The sequence below is a fragment of the Lissotriton vulgaris genome, chromosome 2_2 (genome assembly GCF_964263255.1).
Source record: "Lissotriton vulgaris chromosome 2_2, aLisVul1.2, whole genome shotgun sequence".
NCBI classification, from domain to species: domain Eukaryota; kingdom Metazoa; phylum Chordata; class Amphibia; order Caudata; family Salamandridae; genus Lissotriton; species Lissotriton vulgaris.
Window position 1 is genome coordinate 317,770,566 of NC_141688.1, and position 22,106 is coordinate 317,792,671.

Sequence of the window (22,106 nt, forward strand, 5' to 3'; positions counted from 1 at the left end):
GAGAGGGTTTTGTGATGGACAGGAGAGGGTTTTGTGATGGACAGCAGAGGGTGTTGTGATGGACAGCAAAGGGTGTTGTGATGACAAGAGGGGGTGTTATGATGACAGGAGAGGGTGTTGTGTTAGACAGGAGAGGGTTTTGTGATGGACAGGAGAGGGTTTTGTGATGGACAGCAGAGGGTGTTGTGATGGACAGCAATGGGTGTTGTGATGACAAGAGGGGGTGTTGTGATGACAGGAGAGGGTGTTGTGTTAGACAGGAGAGGGTGTTGTGTTAGAGGGTGTTGTGATGGACAGCAGAGGGTGTTGTGATGACAAGAGGGGGTGTTGTGATGACAAGAGGGGGTGTTGTGTTAGACAGGAGAAGGTGTTGTGTTAGAGGGTGTTGTGATGGACAGCAGAGGGTGTTGTGATGACAAGAGGGGGTGTTGTGATGACAGGAGAGGGTGTTGTGTTAGACAGGAGAGGGTGTTGTGATGGACAGCAGAGGGTGTTGTGATGACAGGAGAGGGTGTTGTGTTAGACAGGAGAGGGTGTTGTGTTAGAGGGTGTTGTGATGGACAGCAGAGGGTGTTGTGATGACAAGAGGGGGTGTTGTGATGACAGGAGAGGGTGTTGTGTTAGACAGGAGAGGGTGTTGTGATGGACAGCAGAGGGTGTTGTGATGACAGGAGAGGGTGTTGTGTTAGACAGCAGAGGGTGTTGTGATGACAGGAGAGGGTGTTGTGATGACAGGAGAGGGTGTTGTTTTAGCCAGGAGAGGGTGTTGTGATGGACAGCAGAGGGTGTTGTGATGACAGGAGAGGGTGTTGTGTTAGACAGCAGAGGGTGTTGTGATGACAGGAGAGGGTGTTGTGATGGACAGCAGAGGGTGTTGTGATGACAGGAGAGGGTGTTGTGATGACAAGAGGGGGTGTTGTGATGACAGGAGAGGGTGTTGTGTTAGACAGGAGAGGGTGTTGTGTTAGAGGGTGTTGTGATGGACAGCAGAGGGTGTTGTGATGACAAGAGGGGGTGTTGTGATGACAGGAGAGGGTGTTGTGTTAGACAGGAGAGGGTTTTGTGATGGACAGGAGAGGGTTTTGTGATGGACAGGAGAGGGTTTTGTGATGGACAGGAGAGGGTGTTGAGATGACAAGAGGGGGTGTTGTGATGACAGGAGAGGGTGTTGTGTTAGACAGGAGAGGGTGTTGTGTTAGAGGGTGTTGTGATGGACAGCAGAGGGTGTTGTGATGACAAGAGGGGGTGTTGTGATGACAGGAGAGGGTGTTGTGTTAGACAGGAGAGGGTTTTGTGATGGACAGGAGAGGGTTTTGTGATGGACAGGAGAGGGTTTTGTGATGGACAGCAGAGGGTGTTGTGATGGACAGCAAAGGGTGTTGTGATGACAAGAGGGGGTGTTGTGATGACAGGAGAGGGTGTTGTGTTAGACAGGAGAAGGTGTTGTGTTAGAGGGTGTTGTGATGGACAGCAGAGGGTGTTGTGATGACAAGAGGGGGTGTTGTGATGACAGGAGAGGGTGTTGTGTTAGACAGGAGAGGGTGTTGTGTTAGAGGGTGTTGTGATGGACAGCAGAGGGTGTTGTGATGACAAGAGGGGGTGTTGTGATGACAGGAGAGGGTGTTGTGTTAGACAGGAGAGGGTTTTGTGATGGACAGGAGAGGGTTTTGTGATGGACAGGAGAGGGTTTTGTGATGGACAGCAGAGGGTGTTGTGATGGACAGCAAAGGGTGTTGTGATGACAAGAGGGGGTGTTGTGATGACAGGAGAGGGTGTTGTGTTAGACAGGAGAGGGTTTTGTGATGGACAGGAGAGGGTTTTGTGATGGACAGCAGAGGGTGTTGTGATGGACAGCAAAGGGTGTTGTGATGACAAGAGGGGGTGTTGTGATGACAGGAGAGGGTGTTGTGTTAGACAGGAGAGGGTGTTGTGTTAGAGGGTGTTGTGATGGACAGCAGAGGGTGTTGTGATGACAAGAGGGGGTGTTGTGATGACAGGAGAGGGTGTTGTGTTAGACAGGAGAGGGTGTTGTGTTAGAGGGTGTTGTGATGGACAGCAGAGGGTGTTGTGATGACAAGAGGGGGTGTTGTGATGACAGGAGAGGGTGTTGTGTTAGACAGGAGAGGGTGTTGTGATGGACAGCAGAGGGTGTTGTGAGGACAGGAGAGGGTGTTGTGTTAGACAGGAGAGGGTGTTGTGTTAGAGGGTGTTGTGATGGACAGCAGAGGGTGTTGTGATGACAAGAGGGGGTGTTGTGATGACAGGAGAGGGTGTTGTGATGGACAGCAGAGGGTGTTGTGATGACAGGAGAGGGAGTTGTGATGACAGGAGAGGGTGTTGTGTTAGACAGGAGAGGGTGTTGTGTTAGAGGGTGTTGTGATGGACAGCAGAGGGTGTTGTGATGGACAGCAGAGGGTGTTGTGATGACAGGAGAGGGTGTTGTGTTAGACAGCAGAGGGTGTTGTGATGACAGGAGAGGGTGTTGTGATGACAGGAGAGGGTGTTGTGTTAGCCAGGAGAGGGTGTTGTGATGGACAGCAGAGGGTGTTGTGATGACAGGAGAGGGTGTTGTGTTAGACAGCAGAGGGTGTTGTGATGACAGGAGAGGGTGTTGTGATGGACAGCAGAGGGTGTTGTGATGACAGGAGAGGGTGTTGTGTTAGACAGGAGAGGGTGTTGTGTTAGACAGGAGAGGGTTTTGTGATGGACAGCAGAGGGTGTTGTGATGACAGGAGAGGGTGTTGTGTTAGACAGGAGAGGGTGTTGTGTTAGACAGGAGAGGGTTTTGTGATGGACAGCAGAGGGTGTTGTGATGGACAGCAGAGGGTGTTGTGTTAGACAGGAGACGGTGTTGTGTTAGACAGGAGAGGGTTTTGTGATGGACAGCAGAGGGTGTTGTGTTAGACAGGAGAGGGTGTTGTGTTAGACAGGAGAGGGTGTTGTGATGACAGCAGAGGGTGTTGTGTTAGACAGGAGAGGGTGTTGTGTTAGACAGGAGAGGGTGTTGTGATGACAGCAGAGGGTGTTGTGTTGGACAGGAGTGGGTGTTGTGTTAGACAGGAGAGGGTGTTGTGATGGACAGCAGAGGGTGTTGTGATGGACAGGAGAGGGTGTTGTGATGACAGCAGAGGGTGTTGTGTTAGACAGGAGAGGGTGTTGTGTTAGACAGGAGAGGGTGTTGTGATGACAAGAGGGTGTTATGATGGACAGCAGAGGGTGTTATGATGGACAGCAGAGGGTGTTGTGATGACAAGAGGGGGTGTTGTGATGACAGGAGAGGGTGTTGTGTTAGACAGGAGAGGGTGTTGTGTTAGAGGGTGTTGTGATGGACAGCAGAGGGTGTTGTGATGACAAGAGGGGGTGTTGTGATGACAGGAGAGGGTGTTGTGTTAGACAGGAGAGGGTGTTGTGATGGACAGCAGAGGGTGTTGTGATGACAGGAGAGGGTGTTGTGTTAGACAGGAGAGGGTGTTGTGTTAGAGGGTGTTGTGATGGACAGCAGAGGGTGTTGTGATGACAAGAGGGGGTGTTGTGATGACAGGAGAGGGTGTTGTGATGGACAGCAGAGGGTGTTGTGATGACAGGAGAGGGAGTTGTGATGACAGGAGAGGGTGTTGTGTTAGACAGGAGAGGGTGTTGTGTTAGAGGGTGTTGTGATGGACAGCAGAGGGTGTTGTGATGGACAGCAGAGGGTGTTGTGATGACAGGAGAGGGTGTTGTGTTAGACAGCAGAGGGTGTTGTGATGACAGGAGAGGGTGTTGTGATGACAGGAGAGGGTGTTGTGTTAGCCAGGAGAGGGTGTTGTGATGGACAGCAGAGGGTGTTGTGATGACAGGAGAGGGTGTTGTGTTAGACAGCAGAGGGTGTTGTGATGACAGGAGAGGGTGTTGTGATGGACAGCAGAGGGTGTTGTGATGACAGGAGAGGGTGTTGTGTTAGACAGGAGAGGGTGTTGTGTTAGACAGGAGAGGGTTTTGTGATGGACAGCAGAGGGTGTTGTGATGACAGGAGAGGGTGTTGTGTTAGACAGGAGAGGGTGTTGTGTTAGACAGGAGAGGGTTTTGTGATGGACAGCAGAGGGTGTTGTGATGGACAGCAGAGGGTGTTGTGTTAGACAGGAGACGGTGTTGTGTTAGACAGGAGAGGGTTTTGTGATGGACAGCAGAGGGTGTTGTGTTAGACAGGAGAGGGTGTTGTGTTAGACAGGAGAGGGTGTTGTGATGACAGCAGAGGGTGTTGTGTTAGACAGGAGAGGGTGTTGTGTTAGACAGGAGAGGGTGTTGTGATGACAGCAGAGGGTGTTGTGTTGGACAGGAGAGGGTGTTGTGTTAGACAGGAGAGGGTGTTGTGATGGACAGCAGAGGGTGTTGTGATGGACAGGAGAGGGTGTTGTGATGACAGCAGAGGGTGTTGTGTTAGACAGGAGAGGGTGTTGTGTTAGACAGGAGAGGGTGTTGTGATGACAAGAGGGTGTTATGATGGACAGCAGAGGGTGTTATGATGGACAGCAGAGGGTGTTGTGATGGACAGCAGAGGGTGTTGTGATGGACAGCAGAGGGTGTTGTGATGACAGGAGAGGGTGTTGTGATGACAGGAGAGGGTGTTGTGTTAGACAGGAGAGGGTGTTATGATGGACAGCAGAGGGTGTTGTGATGACAGGAGAGGGTGTTGTGTTAGACAGGAGAGGGTGTTGTGATGGACAGCAGAGGGTGTTGTGATGGACAGCAGAGGGTGTTGTGATGACAGGAGAGGGTGTTGTGATGACAGGAGAGGGTGTTGTGTTAGACAGGAGAGGGTGTTATGATGGACAGCAGAGGGTGTTGTGATGACAGGAGAGGGTGTTGTGTTAGACAGGAGAGGGTGTTGTGATGGACAGCAGAGGGTGTTGTGATGGACAGCAGAGGGTGTTGTGATGACAGGAGAGGGTGTTGTGATGACAGGAGAGGGTGTTGTGTTAGACAGGAGAGGGTGTTATGATGGACAGCAGAGGGTGTTGTGATGACAGGAGAGGGTGTTGTGTTAGACAGCAGAGGGTGTTGTGATGGACAGCAGAGGGTGTTGTGATGACAGGAGAGGGTGTTGTGTTAGACAGCAGAGGGTGTTGTGATGGACAGGAGAGGGTGTTGTGATGGACAGCAGAGGGTGTTGTGATGGACAGCAGAGGGTGTTGTTGTGTTAAAACAAAGTGTATGGTGCTGCTTTAAGGGGTATTAAAGCAGCACCACGCACTTTGTTTTAATAATGCCGCAGGGATCACCTTACTAAAATGAACCACTCTCTCTCCAGTCATTTTTTAATACACCTGCTAGGACTTCACTGCCACTTACATCCAGGCACCCAAACGGCTTCATCAAAAGATCTGCGGCAAAGAGCCCCTTCGGGGACCCGTAGGGCATTGCAACGCCGGCCGACGAGGAGCAAAAGCCCGATGATGAAGCATGACATCCTTCGGGGTGTGTGAGGGCATCAAGATGAGGACACACTGCCCCCCACAATTAGAGTAGCACACTATAAGGGTACCTCTTGCTTCCCTTCTTTTTCTCTCTCTTCTTAGGAACGGTGACTCCCTTTAGGTATAAGTTTAACTTCGGGAGCACGGATCACCAGACCTTTTGAATAGCTCCTAGAGTCACCCTCTTTTGATAGATAACAAGGGAGTTTTACACCTCTGGAGTACATTTTACTCTGGTGGTGTAAATCTTGCAGCTTGCCGGACTCAAAACCAGGAGAACGGACCTTGAGTTTGGTGGAGAGGGGTCGGTCACCGTTGCAATGGAGTACCTGTCCGCCAAACTCTAAATCAGCCCCGGAGGTTACCGTAACCAATCAGCACTGACCCTGCGCTCATGGGAACAGTCCATCCAGAACCTTGCTCATCTCACCCATTTACCTTGTGCCCACTGCTTTTTTAGTTGGTAAATTTGAATTTCGCTGAATCTTACAGACTAAGCTAGGCCCGCTGACTCGCCTGCAGTCTCTGCCGCAGTGACCGCTCTCTCTTGCGCTCCACTCAGCGACTGTCCCGCAGTGACTGGCTCAGTGACCACTTTCCCTTCCTCCCAGCTCAGTAACTGCCCTTTCACTGCTCTCTCTGGCTCCCACAGTGTTCCTCGATGCCCGCCAGGCCCAGTCGGTGCTGAATCGCCCCCGGAGGGCCAACAGCTTCCTGGAGGAGATGAAGTCGGGGAACCTGGAGCGGGAATGTCTGGAGGAAATCTGCAGCTACGAGGAGGCCTTTGAGATAGATGACTCGAAGGACAAGGCGGTGAGAGGGGGTCTGGGGCGGAGGGGGGCAGTGCCCTGGGACACATACTCGCAAACACACGCTTTTTAAATTGGGGACAGTGGGGGAGATGCAGAAAGAAATCCATGGGAAATACATGTACATTACACAATGTTTCAAGGGGGGAGGGAGGAGCAGCGCTACATTTGTGCAGGTGTTTGTTCGCACCAGCACTGGCACTTATTTCGAAACACCCGCATGTAATTATGACAGTCTCCCTCATGGTGGTGCTGCCTGCCTGTTTTAGGCTTTGTAGAGTGTTTAACAATTCCATATTCTTGAAAAGAATATGAAACTGTTCGTCTGGGCGTTTCAATGTGATGGTTAGTAGTTAGCATCGTAACTGGCATCTTGTAGAACTGGCAGGGACCCTGGGTGTCGCTGTTTTTCATATTTTTGCACATTAAGTACTGGTGGAGACTCGCTCTTGGTGCAGAATAGACACTGGGAACACATATGCAAAAAGATTTCAGGGGGGGTGGATGGGTGTTGATGATTCGAAGATATACAAAAAAAGTTACATATTTTCAGTGAGTAGTGGCCGCCCTGGGGGAAGAATGCAAGACCCTAAAAAGTATCCCAGGTTGGACAGCAGACCTGTAGTTTGCGTCCTCTTTCCTATTATCTGAGGCTCACTCCAGTGAGTGAGTTACAGAGCACATGTATGAGGCCTTTGCGGAGCTCTGCCGCACAAACGAAAAATCATATTTACGAGGTCACGTAAAACCGCTTTGCACATCGTTGCGTTGCCGCAGTCTGCATGCAGGAGGAGTTCATGGGCGCTGCAGTCGGTGCTCCCACGCAACACCCATAGATTTTGACGCTTCTCCAGGATTACGAGATCATGTAAACCCGGGGCTCTGGCAAATTCTTGTTCCTCCCGAGGTCAGGCGTAACGAGAAATAACTTCATTTCTCCCTGTTTATCCCTCTTTCCATGTGTCCTGCATCCTGCAGCTCACACAGAGAGAGGAAAACGCCTCTCAGGATTGGTTTTGTGCAGGAAGGTGCCCCACATGTGTGCTGTTGAATGCACATAGAGAGAGGAAAAGAACAAGAAGGAAGAAATAAACAGATTCCTCCTCGTTATGCCTCACCTGGGGAGGTGTAGGTTGTTGGCACATTCCCACGTCTGCCACTTATGGTAAATCTGGAACTGCGTCAAATCCAAGGATGTTGTGTGGGAACACCAACGCTCCACCCACACTCCACCCACGCTCCACCCACACTCCACCCAAGCTCCACCCACACTCCACCCAAGCTCCACCCACACTCCACCCACTCTCCACCCAAGCTCCACCCATGCTCCACCCACCCTCCACCCAAGCTCCACCCACACTCCACCCAAGCTCCACCCACACTCCACCCAAGCTCCACCCAAGCTCCACCCAAGCTCCACCCACACTCTACCCAAGCTCCACCCACGCTCCACCCACGCTCCACCCAAGCTCCACCCAAGCTCCACCCAAGCTCCACCCAAGCTCCACCCACGCTCCACCCAAGCTCCACCCACGCTCCACCCAAGCTCCACCCACGCTCCACCCAAGCTCCACCCACACCACCCACGCTCCACCCACGCTCCACCCAAGCTCCACCCATGCTACACCCAAGCTCCACCCATGCTCCACCCACGCTCCACCCAAGCTCCACCCACACTACACCCAAGCTCCACCCACACTCCACCCAAGCTCCACCCACACTCCACCCAAGCTCCACCCACGCTCCACCCAAGCTCCACCAACGCTCCACCCACGCTCCACCCACACTCCACCCACGCTCCACCCAAGCTCCACCCACACCACCCACGCTCCACCCACGCTCCACCCAAGCTCCACCCATGCTCCACCCAAGCTCCACCCATGCTCCACCCACGCTCCACCCAAGCTCCACCCACACTACACCCAAGCCCCACCCACACTCCACCCAAGCTCCACCCACACTCCACCCAAGCTCCACCCACGCTCCACCCAAGCTCCACCAACGCTCCACCCACACTCTACCCACACTCCACCCACGCTCCACCCACGCTCCACCCACACCGCCCACGCTCCACCCAAGCTCCACCCACACTACACCCAAGCTCCACCCAAGCTCCACCCACGCTCCACCCAAGCTCCACCCACACTCCACCCACGCACACCCATTGAAACACCTCCATGGCACAAAGTAAGGCAATGCCAGCGATGTGTGCTCTGCTGAAATACTCAAGATTTATGAAGCCAGTCAAGGCCGCGCAAGACTTCTGAGCTGCGTTGCATGGAGCAAGAGCGACGCAACGGGGCTTGTAAATATGTCTCAACATGTATGAACGTTAGGGGGTGCCTGCTATCCCCAAGGCAACCAAAGTGACACCACACCTCTGCTGTTTGCCATACGACAGACGACAGCTACAGGAAGGTGAACTCTTTCATGCCTGGCTCCCTACTAAACTCTGGGGACACTCTGTGGGTCAGCCGGCCCGGGCATCGGCCAACCTCTGCTCTCCGGGGACACTCTGTGCGGTCAGCAGGCCCGGGCATCGGCCACCTCAGCTCTCAGCATAACTCAAGGGCGATATATAATCCAGCGATAGCGGGAAATAGAGGTTTTGCAGGGAACATCGCTGATTTTCCAGCGATGTTCCCTGCAAAACGGCGATCTGCTTGATGATACAACCCTGTGGTCGTAACACATCAATCCACCTCCCATTGTCAACATACATTAGTCAGGATTTTAGCAAACTTTAGTTTTCGGCGATAACCCTGGTTTTTGCCAAAAACTAACATCTGCTAAAATCCTGAGAGCCACCTTGTAAATATTGCAATGTGCATTTGGCGATAATTTACAAGGTAGTCCGTCAGTGGTATGACCAGTGACGCCCACTTTGCATCTCATTAGAGATGCAAAGCGAGGCGTCGGCAAAACGGCTGCTAACATGTACTAATGCATGTTAGCACCGGCTTGCAAATAGGGCGAAAAGATTATAACCGCTTTTTTGGCTTTACAAGACACAAAATCGGAGACAAGGCCCTTGTAAATATGCCCCTGAATTTGGTATGAAGGTAGAAGATTCTGCCTGCAGAAGGCTTCGTATAATTCTGTGAACGTCTATCCAGTGGTTGAAACATAAAAGTGAATAAGAGAAGGTTGTTTTAGCTACACTGGCAGCTGGATTTGTGAAGCTGTCTGCTGACCACAATATGATCTTGAGCTTGCCACCTACCAGCCTACCAGGGTCTGAACATTTACGTCACACACTGGGGTGCGCACAGGACCAGCAGGCCTGGGCATTCTAGCATGGACAGGGCCGCCAAGGACTGAGACCTGTGCCCTGTGCCACAGGACTGAGAGTGGTACACGTGACTCTGCAGTGACAGGTATCAGTTTCAGAGGATGAATGAAGGCCACGCCCTGTACTCAGGAGCCACAAGCCATGGCTACAGGCCATGCCCTGTACCCACTTCAGCATGGGTACTGGGCTTGAGCTGTGGGAGAAGACAGTGCTCTGTGCTCAGTAACCACCAGTCAGGTGTGCCAGCCAGCGTCTGATCCCGCCAGAGACTGTCAGAAAAATACTTTATTGTAGCGTGGGTCACTGGAATACCTCTCCACAAAGGATGCAGACACAAGGGCCCACACTTCAATCCATCAGGTGTTTGTTAAGCGCGACTACTCACCCGTACGGGTCTCAAGGCGCTGGGGGGGAGTCGCAGGTTCCAGTCCATCAAGGACGGGGTCTGTCGAAGAGCCAGGTTTTGAGGTTTTTTGCGAAAATGGGAGGCAATGTTATCTGTTTGTGGTGGAGCTGAATGTCTTTCCAGGCTCTGGCCGCGTGGAAGGAGAAGGAGCTGACTCCCGATCTGGTCTTTCTGGTGCAGAGGACCACGGCGTAGGAGAGCTGGGATGATCGTATGGTCCTTTGGGGTGTGTGGAATTTGAGTCGGCTGTTCAGGTATGCTGGTCCAGTGTCGTGGAGGGCCTTGTGAGCATGGGTTAGAATCTTGAAGGTGACTCTAGCTTCGTTGGGGAGCCAGTGGAGTGTGCTCAGGTGCTGGGAGATGTGGCAGTGTCTTGGCAGGTTGAGGGCCAGTCTTGCGGCGGCGTTCTGATGTTCTGTAGCTTGCAGGTGAGGTTTTTGTTTATTCCGACATAGAGTACGTTGCCATAGTCGAGCCTGCTGGTGACCAGGGCGTGAGTGACGGTCTTTCTGTGTTAGAGGGTGATCCCTTTGAAGGTCTTATGTAGGAGGCAGAGGGTGTGGAGCAGGAAGACGAAACATAGTTGATCTGGCGGTCCATTTTGAGCTCTGAGTCCAGGATGATTCCCGAGTTGCATGTGTGGTCCATGGGGGTGGGCGGGCTCTGAGGGCGGGTTCCACCAGGTGTCATTCCAGGCGTCGGGGTCGGGGCCCATGATGAGTTCTTCCGTTTTGTTGGTGTTTAGTTGTAGGCAGCTGCTTTTCATCCATTTGGCGTCTACTTCCATGCCTTCTTGAAAGCTGTGTCTGGCTGTGTTGGATTCGTTGGATAGGGAGAAAATGAGTTGGGTGTCGTCGGCGTGTGACACAATGTTGAGTCCATAGGTTCTGATGATGGGGGCGAGCGGAGCCATGTAGACGTTGAAGAGCGTAGGGCTGAGGGAGGACGCCTAGGGGAGTCCACAGGTGGTAGGTGTAGGGTCTGTGAGGAAATTGGCGAGTCTGACCTGCTGCGTTCTGCCAGAGAGGAAGGAGTGGATCCAGTCGAGGGCCTTGTCCTGGATTCCTGCGTCGTAGAGTCTGCGTATTAGGGTGCGGTGGGAGACTGTGTCAGATGCCACTGAGAGGTCAAGGAGGATGAGGGCTGCTGTTCCTCCTTTGTCCAGTAAGAAACAGATGTTGTCTGTTGCGGCGAGGAGGGCAGTTTCCATACTGTGGTTTTCTCTGAAGCCGGATTGGGAGGAGTTGAGGATGTTGTGCTCTTCGATGAATGTGGCGAGTTGGCTGTTGATGGCTTATGTGATGACTTTCACTGGGACCGGAAGCAGGGAGATGGGTCTGTAGTTTTTGAGGTTGGTGGGGTCCGCCGAGCGTTTCTTCAGAAGGGGTTGATATCAGCGTGTTTCCAGTCATCAGGGAATGAGGCGGCTGATGGTGTGGCAGAGCATGGCTGCGATGGTGTCGGCGGCTCTGTTGAAAATGTGGTGGGGGCACTGGTCCGTGGGGGCCCCGGAGTGGATTGATTTAATTGTGTCTTTGGTGGTCAGGGCTGTCCAGTTGTCGATCGCTGGCTTCAGGGTGTCAGGGGTGGTTGGTGAGGGTTTAGTGTGCTGGTTGTCTTCATCGAAGTTGTCGCAGATGCTCTTGATTTTCTGGTGGAAAAAGGTGCTTAGTTTGTCACAGAGGTCTTGTGAGGGAGGGATGTCGGTGGACTCGCTGGTGGGTTGGGCGAACTCCTTGATGATGTTGAAGAGTTCTTTGCTGTTTTTTTTTTTTTTTTAATTTTTTTTTTTTTTAAATATATTTTTATTGCAGGAATTGGTAAATCGTTACATATTCGACCAGCATTATAGGTCAGCAGTATATACCCTTACACAGCCATTCAGCCCACAACTCAGTGGTCGGGCGGCGAAATCCAATGGGGGCTCAGCAGGAATGCGAAGCTGGTCCGGATGATCCACTGTCCGTCATCTGCTTTTCTAAACAAGCCTACAAAACCCAAAAGAAACCCCCTCCCTCGAAACACTATGAACCAAATTAGTCCCTACCCAACCCCGCCATCAGTGCACGGCAACAACCGCAGTAGGATCTGTGAGAGGACCCATGAGGAAAGTAACAGAGCTGTAAAGCACAATTGTCTATCGGGACTCAGGGCGAGCTGCTTCCTCACTTTCGGAGTCGCTGGGGGCGCAATAGTCCCTGAGGGCCTGCACTAATGTCTCCCATTCTAGCGCTGCCTTCTGTGCCTTCTCGTTATGCTGTCTCCTAGCTAGCTGGTATCTCAGCGTACTTTCCCCCGCTGCCCACTTCAAGAGTTCGCTGTGCCACCGGCCCCCTGTCGGACCAGCCCGTGCCTTCCAGTTCCTGGTCACCTCTCGTTTAGCAAGGAGTAGCCCCAAATCGATGAATTTACTGGTAATTTTGTTTTTGGGGGTATGTGGAAACCAGTGTAGGAGTCCCACTGCCGCATCAACCGATAGGGATCTCATTCTCCCCGTCACCTCCTCCAGGGTCTTCCCCACTTCCATCCAGTAGGAGGACAATCCCGGGCAGGACCACAACATATGGAGAAGGTCTGCCTCCGGCGCCGGGCATCTGGGGCAGTCCGCCGAGCCCGTAGCAAAATACTGTCGGATTTTCGCCGGGGTCAGATATGCTCTATGGAGTACGTAGTAGTGGACCAATTGAAAGCGGGCGTGGCGTGTGCCCCTCCAGGCTCGTCGCACGAGTTGGGACCAGGTCGTCTCCGGGATCTCCTTACCTATGTCCACCTCCCAACGGGTTCTCAAAGTAGTGAGGGGGGCCAGCCCCTCATCGATCAGTCTACCGTAGAGGCAAGTGACCGCCTTCACCGTACCCGCAGACATCATGACGTATTGGCACACCGGAGATATAGGGGGTTCCTCTTGCCCGCATTTCCAGTGCGCCTGGATCGCTCGGACCAGGGCCGAGTGCAATAGAAAGTCGCCGCGAGGAACCTCGAAGCGGTCAATGAGCCCCTGAAAGGGCAAGAGCGCCCCGTCCTCGTAGAGGTCACCTACCAATTGTAAGCCTGCGTCCTCCCAGTTTGCCAACCGCGACCAATCACCGCCATGGGGTAAGGCCGTCTACATCCCCAAAGGTATTTCGGGCGCATATGGTATACGCAGTTGGCCCCGGGCGTGGGCTCGGTTCCAACACAGGCGAATGGTCTTCTCCTCTAGCGACAAGTCCTGTAAGGCCAAACGTTGTCGCAGCGCTATGAAGGAGATAACATGCCTGGCCATCCCCGTACCTCTCCGGTCCTCAGGGCCCCGGAATTCTCTGGCGATCTCCTGGGTGAGGGTCTGGAGCTGCGCCGCTAAGTAGTACTTTTCAAAGTCCGGCACCGCAAGCCCACCCTCGGCTTTCGGCCTCATCAGGGTCCTGAGGGCCACCCTTCGGCGGCCTGAGCCCCAGAGGAATCCGACTATCATTGACCGCAATAGCCTAAACATGGCCGGTGGGACCCAGATCGGTAGCGCCCGGAAGTAATACAGCAACCGGGGAAGCGCCACCATTTTGAGCAAAGCGATCCGCCCTGCCACCGAGAGCGGTAGTGTAGTCCAGAAGTCCATACTGCCCCGTAGCGCTCGAGTGCTGCGGGCAATGTTCCCATCCAGGAGGTCAGACGGTTCATGGTAGACGTACACCCCCAGGTACTTGAAGCAGTCAGGTTCCCATCTAATCTCTCTACTGAGAACAGGGCTAGGGGTGCCTTTGCGAACCGGGAAAAGACAAGTCTTAGCCCAGTTCACCCGAAGGCCCGAGACCTTCCCAAACGTCGTGAGCGCCGTCGCAGCGCCACGCAGGGCAGCGACCGGGTCCTCAAGGAAGAGCAGCAGGTCATCGGCATATAGCGAAATGTAGTGGGGGCCCGAAGGTGTCCACAAGCCATTATAATGGGCTCCCGATCGGAGGTGCAGTGCGAGTGGCTCCACCGCCAGCGCAAAGAGAAGCGGGGATAACGAACAACCCTGTCTCGTGCCTCGCTCCACCGGGTATCGTGAGGAAATCAGCGGGCCCGTCCGAACCCTGGCCGATGCGGAGGCATACAGGACCGTGGTCCATCTGATGAAACCCTCGCCGAGGCCGAACCTCCGTAACACAGTGCTCAGGTAGTCCCATTCCAGGCTGTCAAAAGCCTTCTCTAAGTCTACCGATAGGACCACCGGGCACGGGGCATCCACGAGCGGTTCTCCCAGCAAGCGGAACAACCTGCGGATATTCATGGTCGTGTTTCGCCTGGGGATGAATCCAGCCTGGTCTTCACGTACCAGGGAGCTCATGTGACCCAGCAGCCTCGAAGCCAAGATGCTGCTCAGTATTTTATAGTCAACCGTCAGCATTGATAAAGGACGGTAAGACCCCGGATCGGACGAGTCCCTCCCCGGCTTGAGGAGGGGAACCACTAAGGCCTCGCACATCGAGCCTGGGAGCCGACCAAGCCTCTTCGCCTCTCTATATACTATCAATAACCTTGGGGCTAGGAGATCAGCATAAGCTGCATAAAATTCTACAGGTAGGCCATCCAGGCCCGGGGTCTTATTCCTCGCCATCTTTTTAATGGCGCTGCGGATCTCTCCCAATTCTATGTCGGACCCCAGGGCTTTCGCTACGTCCGGCTCCACTGTTCGGAGCTCCAGGGGTCGTAGATAATTATCGAGCAGGTCAGGGTCCCTGTCAGAACGACTGCGATACAAACGTTCGTAGTAGTGCAGGTAGCAACTCAGAATCTCAGGCTGAGTGTGTACCACGGTCCCGTCAGCCATGCGCATGGACGTCGTCAGTGAGGCCTGGCGTGTAGGGTTGGCCAGCCATGCCAGCAACGCGCTCGACCTATCCCCCTCTGCGAGGGACCTAACCGTATAGGCCTTGTAGTCGAAACAGCGCAGCCGTTCGACGTCCGCCGCCACCGCCTCCTTCGCCTCTGAGGTGCGTTCCTGTAATTCAGGGCGCCCGGGGCTGCGGAGTTCCAACTCACGGAGTTTCCGATCAGCTGTATCTAAGTCGGCAAGGATAATACGCCTCATGCCGACCTTCTTGGAAATACAGTATCCCCTCACCACCACCTTAAAAGCGTCCCATTCTAGCGCTCTCGAGCTCGCGGTGCCCCCGTTGGACGCAAAGTATTCCGAGATCTTATCTCCCAAGTCCGCTTTGAAAACGCTGTCCTCAAGGATCTCGGGACGTAACTTCCAGGTGGGCACCGCAGGCACCCCGGGAAACCAACGAAGGTCCAGCAGGAGGGGGTTATGATCTGAGATGGTCCTGGTCAAATATTCAGATCGGACCGCCGCTGAAACCAGTTCAGTCGAGCCAAGAAATCCGTCCAGTCTAACGTGTAACTCATGTAGGCCCGAGAAGTAGGAATAGTCTCTAGTGTCGGGGTGTTGCGCCCTCCAAATATCCGTCAGACCCCAGTGTGTCTGCCAGTCCCTACGACCCTTAGCCACACGGCGAACCGGAGAGTCAGGGAGGGGCGGATGCGAGCGGTCAGTTTCCACATCCACCACTGAATTGAAATCCCCACCGAGCAGGAGGGGCCCGGAGAAGAAATGGGCCAACGAGCCCGATAACCTGGAAAGGAAGGCAATCTGGTCTATATTGGGTGCGTACACACAGCAAACATTGAGGTCCCTCCCTCCCAGAGTGCCCGAAATGGCCACATAGCGGCCCTCTGGATCTACCACTGCTTTTGTGACCTGGAAGGGAACCCCAGCTCTAATCCAAATTAGCGCCCCCCTGGCATACGCGGAGTACGATGTGCAAAAGACCTGCCCCCTCCACCTACGCTGTAGCGCCGCCCCTTCCGCCTTGTTCAGATGGGTCTCCTGCAGCAGCGCCATTTGTACCCCTCTACGCACTAAATAAGCGTGGACTTTGTGATGCCTAGACATGGTGTGGAGCCCCCGCACATTCCAAGTTATGCATTTCACATTAGCAACATCAGCCATTGTCCCATATTGTTCGTGCAAAGTCTCCCCATCTGGGTCCCAACAAAGAAAGAGCAACAATCAACCCAGCACTGATGGCGGCCATTTTCCCCAACCAAAACTCAACAACCCCCGTACGACTCAAACCCCTGCCCACCCTCCCCAGAACAGGACCCAAATAGCACCATCTAGTTCCCATCCAAACCATACCCTCAAGAAACCCCCTGTCCCTGACTAATCCTGCGGTCGCCACCGTAGGAAGGCCTTAAGGGCCAGGTGCGGGCTGGGCGTTGGCAGTGGGCCCTCGATGCCCTGGCTACCAGGACTAAAGCAAGCCCAAAACAGTGCTAGAAACCCTCGGGGCAAGAGCAAGGCACCCCACCCCCCCTTCCCTGGGAGTCACCATCAATCGTCGGCTCCCGCCACCCCCGTTCCGGGCCCCCACCCAAATGGATGCAGCTCACCCCGTTAACCCTGTCCATCCAGAAGGTCCTCAACCGATTTCGGTGTGATCACCGGCGTGTGGACGCTGTCAGTCACCGATTCCTCGGAGTCCGTCGGTACCCCTTCGTCACCAGGGTCCGCTTCCTCTTCAATGGTACCGTCTCGTGAGCCAGACAGCGCAGATAGCACCCCCAACACTCCCTTCCGCTCCGTCGATGTCTCCGTAGCTGAGGGTCCGCCTGATCGGCCACGGCGACTCCGAATCCTCTTGGACCGCCGTCGCTGCTCCGGCTCCGCCGCTAGCTGAGATGAGGAGCTAAAGCCATCTTTTCCGGCTCTATAGAGTTCAAGCCAGTTGCAGACATCCTCCGGGGAATCAAAGAATTGAGTCTTGTCATCGACAATTATGCGGAGTCTTGCAGGAAATAGGAGCGAGTATTGGATGCCCTCGCTCCGGAGCTCGCGCTTGACCGCCAAGAATGAAAACCGCCTGCGTTGGGTTTCATAGGTGTAATCCGGGAAGATGTTCACCTGGCTGTTCGCCACTTTGAATGGGCCATTATGTCTGGCGGCATTGAGGATGAGGTCTCTGTCCCGAAAGTGCAATAACCGTGCCACCACCGGTCGCGGGGCACGTCCCTGTTGTGGTGGCCTCGCTGGGACTCTACGAGCTCGCTCCAGGGTGTAGAAGGAGGATAGACCCTCCGGGGCCACCTTGTCTCGGAGCCAGGCTTCCAAGTATGCCACCATGTCGCCATCCTCAATCTTCTCCGGTAGGCCCACCACACGGATGTTGTTTCGCCTGTTACGGCCTTCCGCATCTTCCGCTCGCCGCTCCAGGGCAGTAATCCGGAATAGGGCATCCTTCATAGTTGCGGCCAAGGTTCGCTGCGCCGGCTCCAAGGTTTTCACCGAGCCCTCCACTTCCTTGACCCTATCTGAAAGCTTGCCGTGATCCGCTCTAAGGAGGCCCAGGCTCGTCGCCACCTGGGCAATGTCCTGCTGGAGGGCCGAGCGTGTGGTCGCAATCGCCTCCAAGACGCGGTCAAATTGTTGCTGCATCGGTGCGCCATCAGAACTCTCCGGGTCTCCACGTTCCTCTTTGTCCGGGGCCTCCGAGTCTGAGGCGGCTGGGGTAGTCCCCTTGGCTCCCCTTGGTTTCCCCATGTCGCCGGAGGCACACAGTGTGGATCCAGGGATAAGCGCCACCGAGTGCGGGTGTCGGCTATGTCTCTCCTGGTTGGTGATCTTCGGGTCGAGAGCCAGTGATCCCCGTCTCCAGGGCCTGTTGGACCTTCCCAGCTTCGGCTCGCGCCACCACCACGTCGTCTGAGGGCACCGACAAGGAGGCGGAGACAATCTGCGCCAGGTCGGGCAGGCCCATTTGGCTGATGAGGCCCCGGAGTGAGGGTCACCAACACCACCGGAGATTTTGTGGCGCCAAGGGGCAGTGCCTCCCATGGGAGTGGGTCAGTCGGGGAGATGCAGCCAAGTGCGGTTCAGGGAGTGGGCACCACGGCCAGGGCCTCCAGGCGTCCGTGTGCCGAGATCCACTATAGTGCGGGCATTCGACCATCTAGGCGCGATCCCCATTGCCAGAGTCCAATCAGATCGATACCCAGACCCTCATATCACATGGAGACGAAAAGGTGGAGGGCGCGCCGCAGCCTGCGATGCTCCTCCAGTCTAATGGTTCCGTCCAAGGGGACAATGAAGTCCGGGCGCCATGTTGGGTCGCACTCCACGGGTCCACAAACTTCGATTTCTCGTCGGGTCACCACACATTCGGGCTGCGCCAGGTGCCCCGGCAGATCCCCGTCGGGCCGATCAACAGTTTGCGGGGGTTAGGGTGCCCCACGGCCTCCGATTTACAGGATAATCCCGGGCTCAGTCCCGGAGCCGAGCTCTCAGGCGACCATCGCCATCGGCGCCCAAGCCACACCCCCTTGAAGAGTTCTTTGCTGTTGTGTGCATGAGTGGAGATTTTGTCTTCAATCGCTTTTTTCCTTGTTTTTCTGATGAGTTGGTGATGGGCTTTGGTTGTGGCTCTGAAGTTGTTGTGGGCTTCTGTGGATTTGGTGTTCCTCCAGGCCTTTTTGAGGCAACAGCAAGTGCGTCTGGACTCTCGAAGTTCAGTGGTGAACCATCTAGCTTTCTTGGCGTGGTGTTGTTGTTTTTCTTGAGGGGGGCTATGGTGCTGGCGCTGTTGGAGATCCATCTGTGCAGGGTTCGGGCTGCGGTGTTGGGGTTGGTGTTTTCCGCGATGGTTGGGGTGGAGTTGCTGAGTGATGAGGTTAGCTGTTCATAGGTTATTCTGGTCCAGTTTCTTTGTGGGAGCAGGTGCTGGTGTCTGTGGTTGGTGGGTTTTCTGAAGGTGAAGTGGACGCATCGATGGTCAGTCCATGGGAGTTTGGTGGTGTGGCTGAAGGTGATGGAGTTTCCTGTTGTGGAGGTTGTCTAGGAGAGATGTGGTGCTGGGGTCCAGTTGGTTATCGAGGTGCAAGTCGAGGTCTCCCAGTAGGGTGTAGTTGTGGACGCGATGGCATGCAGGGAGATGATGTCCGTGATGGAGTTAGCAAAAAGTACGCGAGTTGCGTTAGGTCCGTGGTCTTGGCGGTGTTGCAGGTGTGCCAGCAGCGGTGACAGCTGAAGGGTCCGTGGGTGTCGGCTGGAGATGCTAGCTTGCAGTTGTTGTTGCGGCCTTGGTTGAGAGCGTGGAGTGCCGCTGGGTCGTAGCGTTGACGGTGCAGAGATCCAGGGTTCTTGGCGCTGGTCATATTTGGGTCGCGGACGGGCGCAGATGGGATTGCTGCCATTAGGTAGGGGTCGGGGAGGGCTGGACAGCTGGGAGCTGGGAGGGGAGTTGGATTGGGCCAGTCGCACTGGTCATGCTGGGGGGAGGGGCAGCGGGGGCAGCAGCAGCGGGGAAAAAACGGCTGAAAAAGGCAAACAGAAAAAGGCAAAAAGAGAGAGAAAAGTGCAAATAAGGCAGCAAAAGTGCAAGAAAGAGTGGAGGAAAGAAACAGTACACAAAAGGACAGTGAAAGGGGGAGATTGAGATGAGGGTAAAAAACGAGTGAAAAACGGAGGAAAGTCCCAGAAGGAGAGTGAAGGGGGAGATAGAAGTGGGGGAAGAGAAACAAGTGAAAAAGGAGAGAAAAAGCGGAGCAAGAGAATGGAGACAGAGGTCCACTGGACCACCAGGGATAAGGCGCAGGTGAAACCTGTGGGTGGAGGAGGGTCTCGAACACCAACACTCGAGAGTGCAGGGGCTCGGGGGAAGGCCTCACTTAAAGGTGGAGCTGCGAGGGAGACTAATTTCACTGACAATGACTCAGTGGTCAGTGCTCTTGCACTTCAATTTTAAATGGCATTATTAATGCATTAGAAGACTGGTTTTAGAGTAGAATATATGAAAAGTGTAACTGCAGATGTGCTCTGTATGGTGAATAAAATAGAGGTAATACAAGTAAATGATATAGAAATTGGCAACATAATTACGGAACTCTTGGCTGGAATGTGAGGTGAGATCAGTCCATCAACACACGTGTCCCGTCAGTCCGAGCTGATGTCTATTTGAGAACCAAATTCCTGGGGGGAAACAGGAGCTTACTAAATGGCATGCACGCAAACCTTCTCATTGAGGGGCATATTGATCAAACTTTCACGCAAGTCACCTTGCTGCGCTGCCTGAAAGGGAAGGAGTGCGTCGTATTTAACATGGTGCGTTCCTGTACTGTCTTTGCGCTGCCGCCCTTGTGGCTGCCTACTTCCAACACAGGCACCCTTGTGCCGCGGTGCACGGGCGCCTGCGTTGCAGGTAGGATTGTTATTGTTCAGGAAGGGACATCCTACTGCACAAAAACAATCCTCAGGGCATTTTCCTCTTTCCATGTCACTTAGAAAAGAGGAAACAACGTGGAGAAATAAAGATATTTTTCCTCTCTATGCCTCATCGTATTGTGGCACATTCCCAGGTCTATCCCTGTTGGTAAAACTGGGACTGTGACAAAGTCCGTGGGTTGATGCATTTAAACACCTACGCTCCACCTGCATTTAACACCCACGCTCCACCTGCATTGAACACCCACTCTCCACCTACATTGAACACCCACGCTCCACCCATGGAAGGGCCAACGCTCCACCTGCATTAAACACCCACGCTCCACCTGCATTGAACACCCACGCTCCACCCATGGAACGCCCACGCTCCACCTGCATTTAAAACTAATGCTCCACCTGCATTTAGCGCCCACGCTCCACCTGCATTTAACACCCACGCTCCACCTGCATTGAACACCCACGCTCCACCTGCATTGAACACCCACGCTCCACCCAGGGAACGCCCACGCTCCACCTGCATTTAACACCCACTCTCCACCTGCATTGAACACCCACGCTCCAGCTGCATTTAATACCCATGCTCCAGCCATGGAACGCCCACGCTCCACCTGCATTTAACGCCCACGCTCCACATGCATTTAACACCCACGCTCCACCTGCATTAAACACACACGCTCCACCTGCATTGAACACCCACGCTCCACCCATGGAACGCCAATGCTCCACCTGCATTTAACACCCACGCTCCACCTGCATTAAACTCCCACGCTCCACCTGCATTGAACACCCACGCTCCACCCAGGGAACGCCCACGCTCCACCTGCATTTAACACCCACGCTCCACCCAGGGAACGCCCACGCTCCACCTGCATTGAACACCCACGCTCCACCCAGGGAACGCCCACGCTCCACCTGCATTGAACACCCACGCTACACCTGCTTTGAACACCCATGCTCCACCCATGGAACAGCCACGCTCCACCTGCATTTAACACCCACGCTCCAGCTGCATTTAATACCCATGCTCCACCCATGGAACGCCCACGCTCCACATGCATTTAACACCCACGCTCCACCTGCATTTAACACCCACGCTCCACCTGCATTGAACACCCACGCTCCACCTGCATTAAACACACACGCTCCACCTGCATTGAACACCCACGCTCCACCCATGGAACGCCAATGCTCCACCTGCATTTAACACCAACGCTCCACCTGCATTAAACACCCATGCTCCACCTGCATTGAACACCCATGCTCCACCCATGGAACAGCCATGCTCCACCTGCATTTAACATCCACGCTCCAGCTACATTCAATACCCATGCTCCACCCATGGAACGCCCATGCTCTACATGCATTTAACACCCACGCTCCACCTGCATTTAACACCCACGCTCCACCTGCATTGAACACCCACGCTCCACCTGCATTAAACACACACGCTCCACCTGCATTGAACACCCACGCTCCACCCATGGAATGCTCATGCTCCACCTGCATTTAACACCCACGCTCCACCTGCATTGAACACCCACGCTCCACCTGCATTGAACACCCACGCTCCACCCATGGAACGGCCCCGCTCCACCCATGGAACGCCCATGCTACACCTGCATTTAACACCCACGCTCCACCCATGGAACGCCCACGCTCCACCCATGGAACGCCCATGCTCCACCTGCATTTAACACCCACGCTCCACCTGCATTTCACACCCACGCTCCACCTGCATTTAACACCCACGCTCCACCTGCATTGAACACCCACGCTCCACCTGCATTGAACACCCACGCTCCACCTGCAATGAACACCCACGCTCCACCAGCATTGAACACCCACAGTCCACCCATGGAACACCCAGGCTCCACCTGCATTTAACACCCATGCTCCACCTGCATTG

The 22,106-nt window shown here is 54.4% G+C and overlaps 1 protein-coding gene across 1 annotated transcript in view; it reads left to right on the forward strand.

The window, feature by feature from the left end:
- Window positions 1–22,106, forward strand: part of F2 (coagulation factor II, thrombin) — a 270,935-nt gene that overhangs the window by 4,966 nt on the left and 243,863 nt on the right. The window contains exon 2 of the mRNA XM_086959673.1: window positions 6,106–6,266. Coding sequence (XP_086815799.1) covers window positions 6,106–6,266 — 161 coding nt within the window. The remainder of the gene's footprint in view (window positions 1–6,105; window positions 6,267–22,106) is intronic.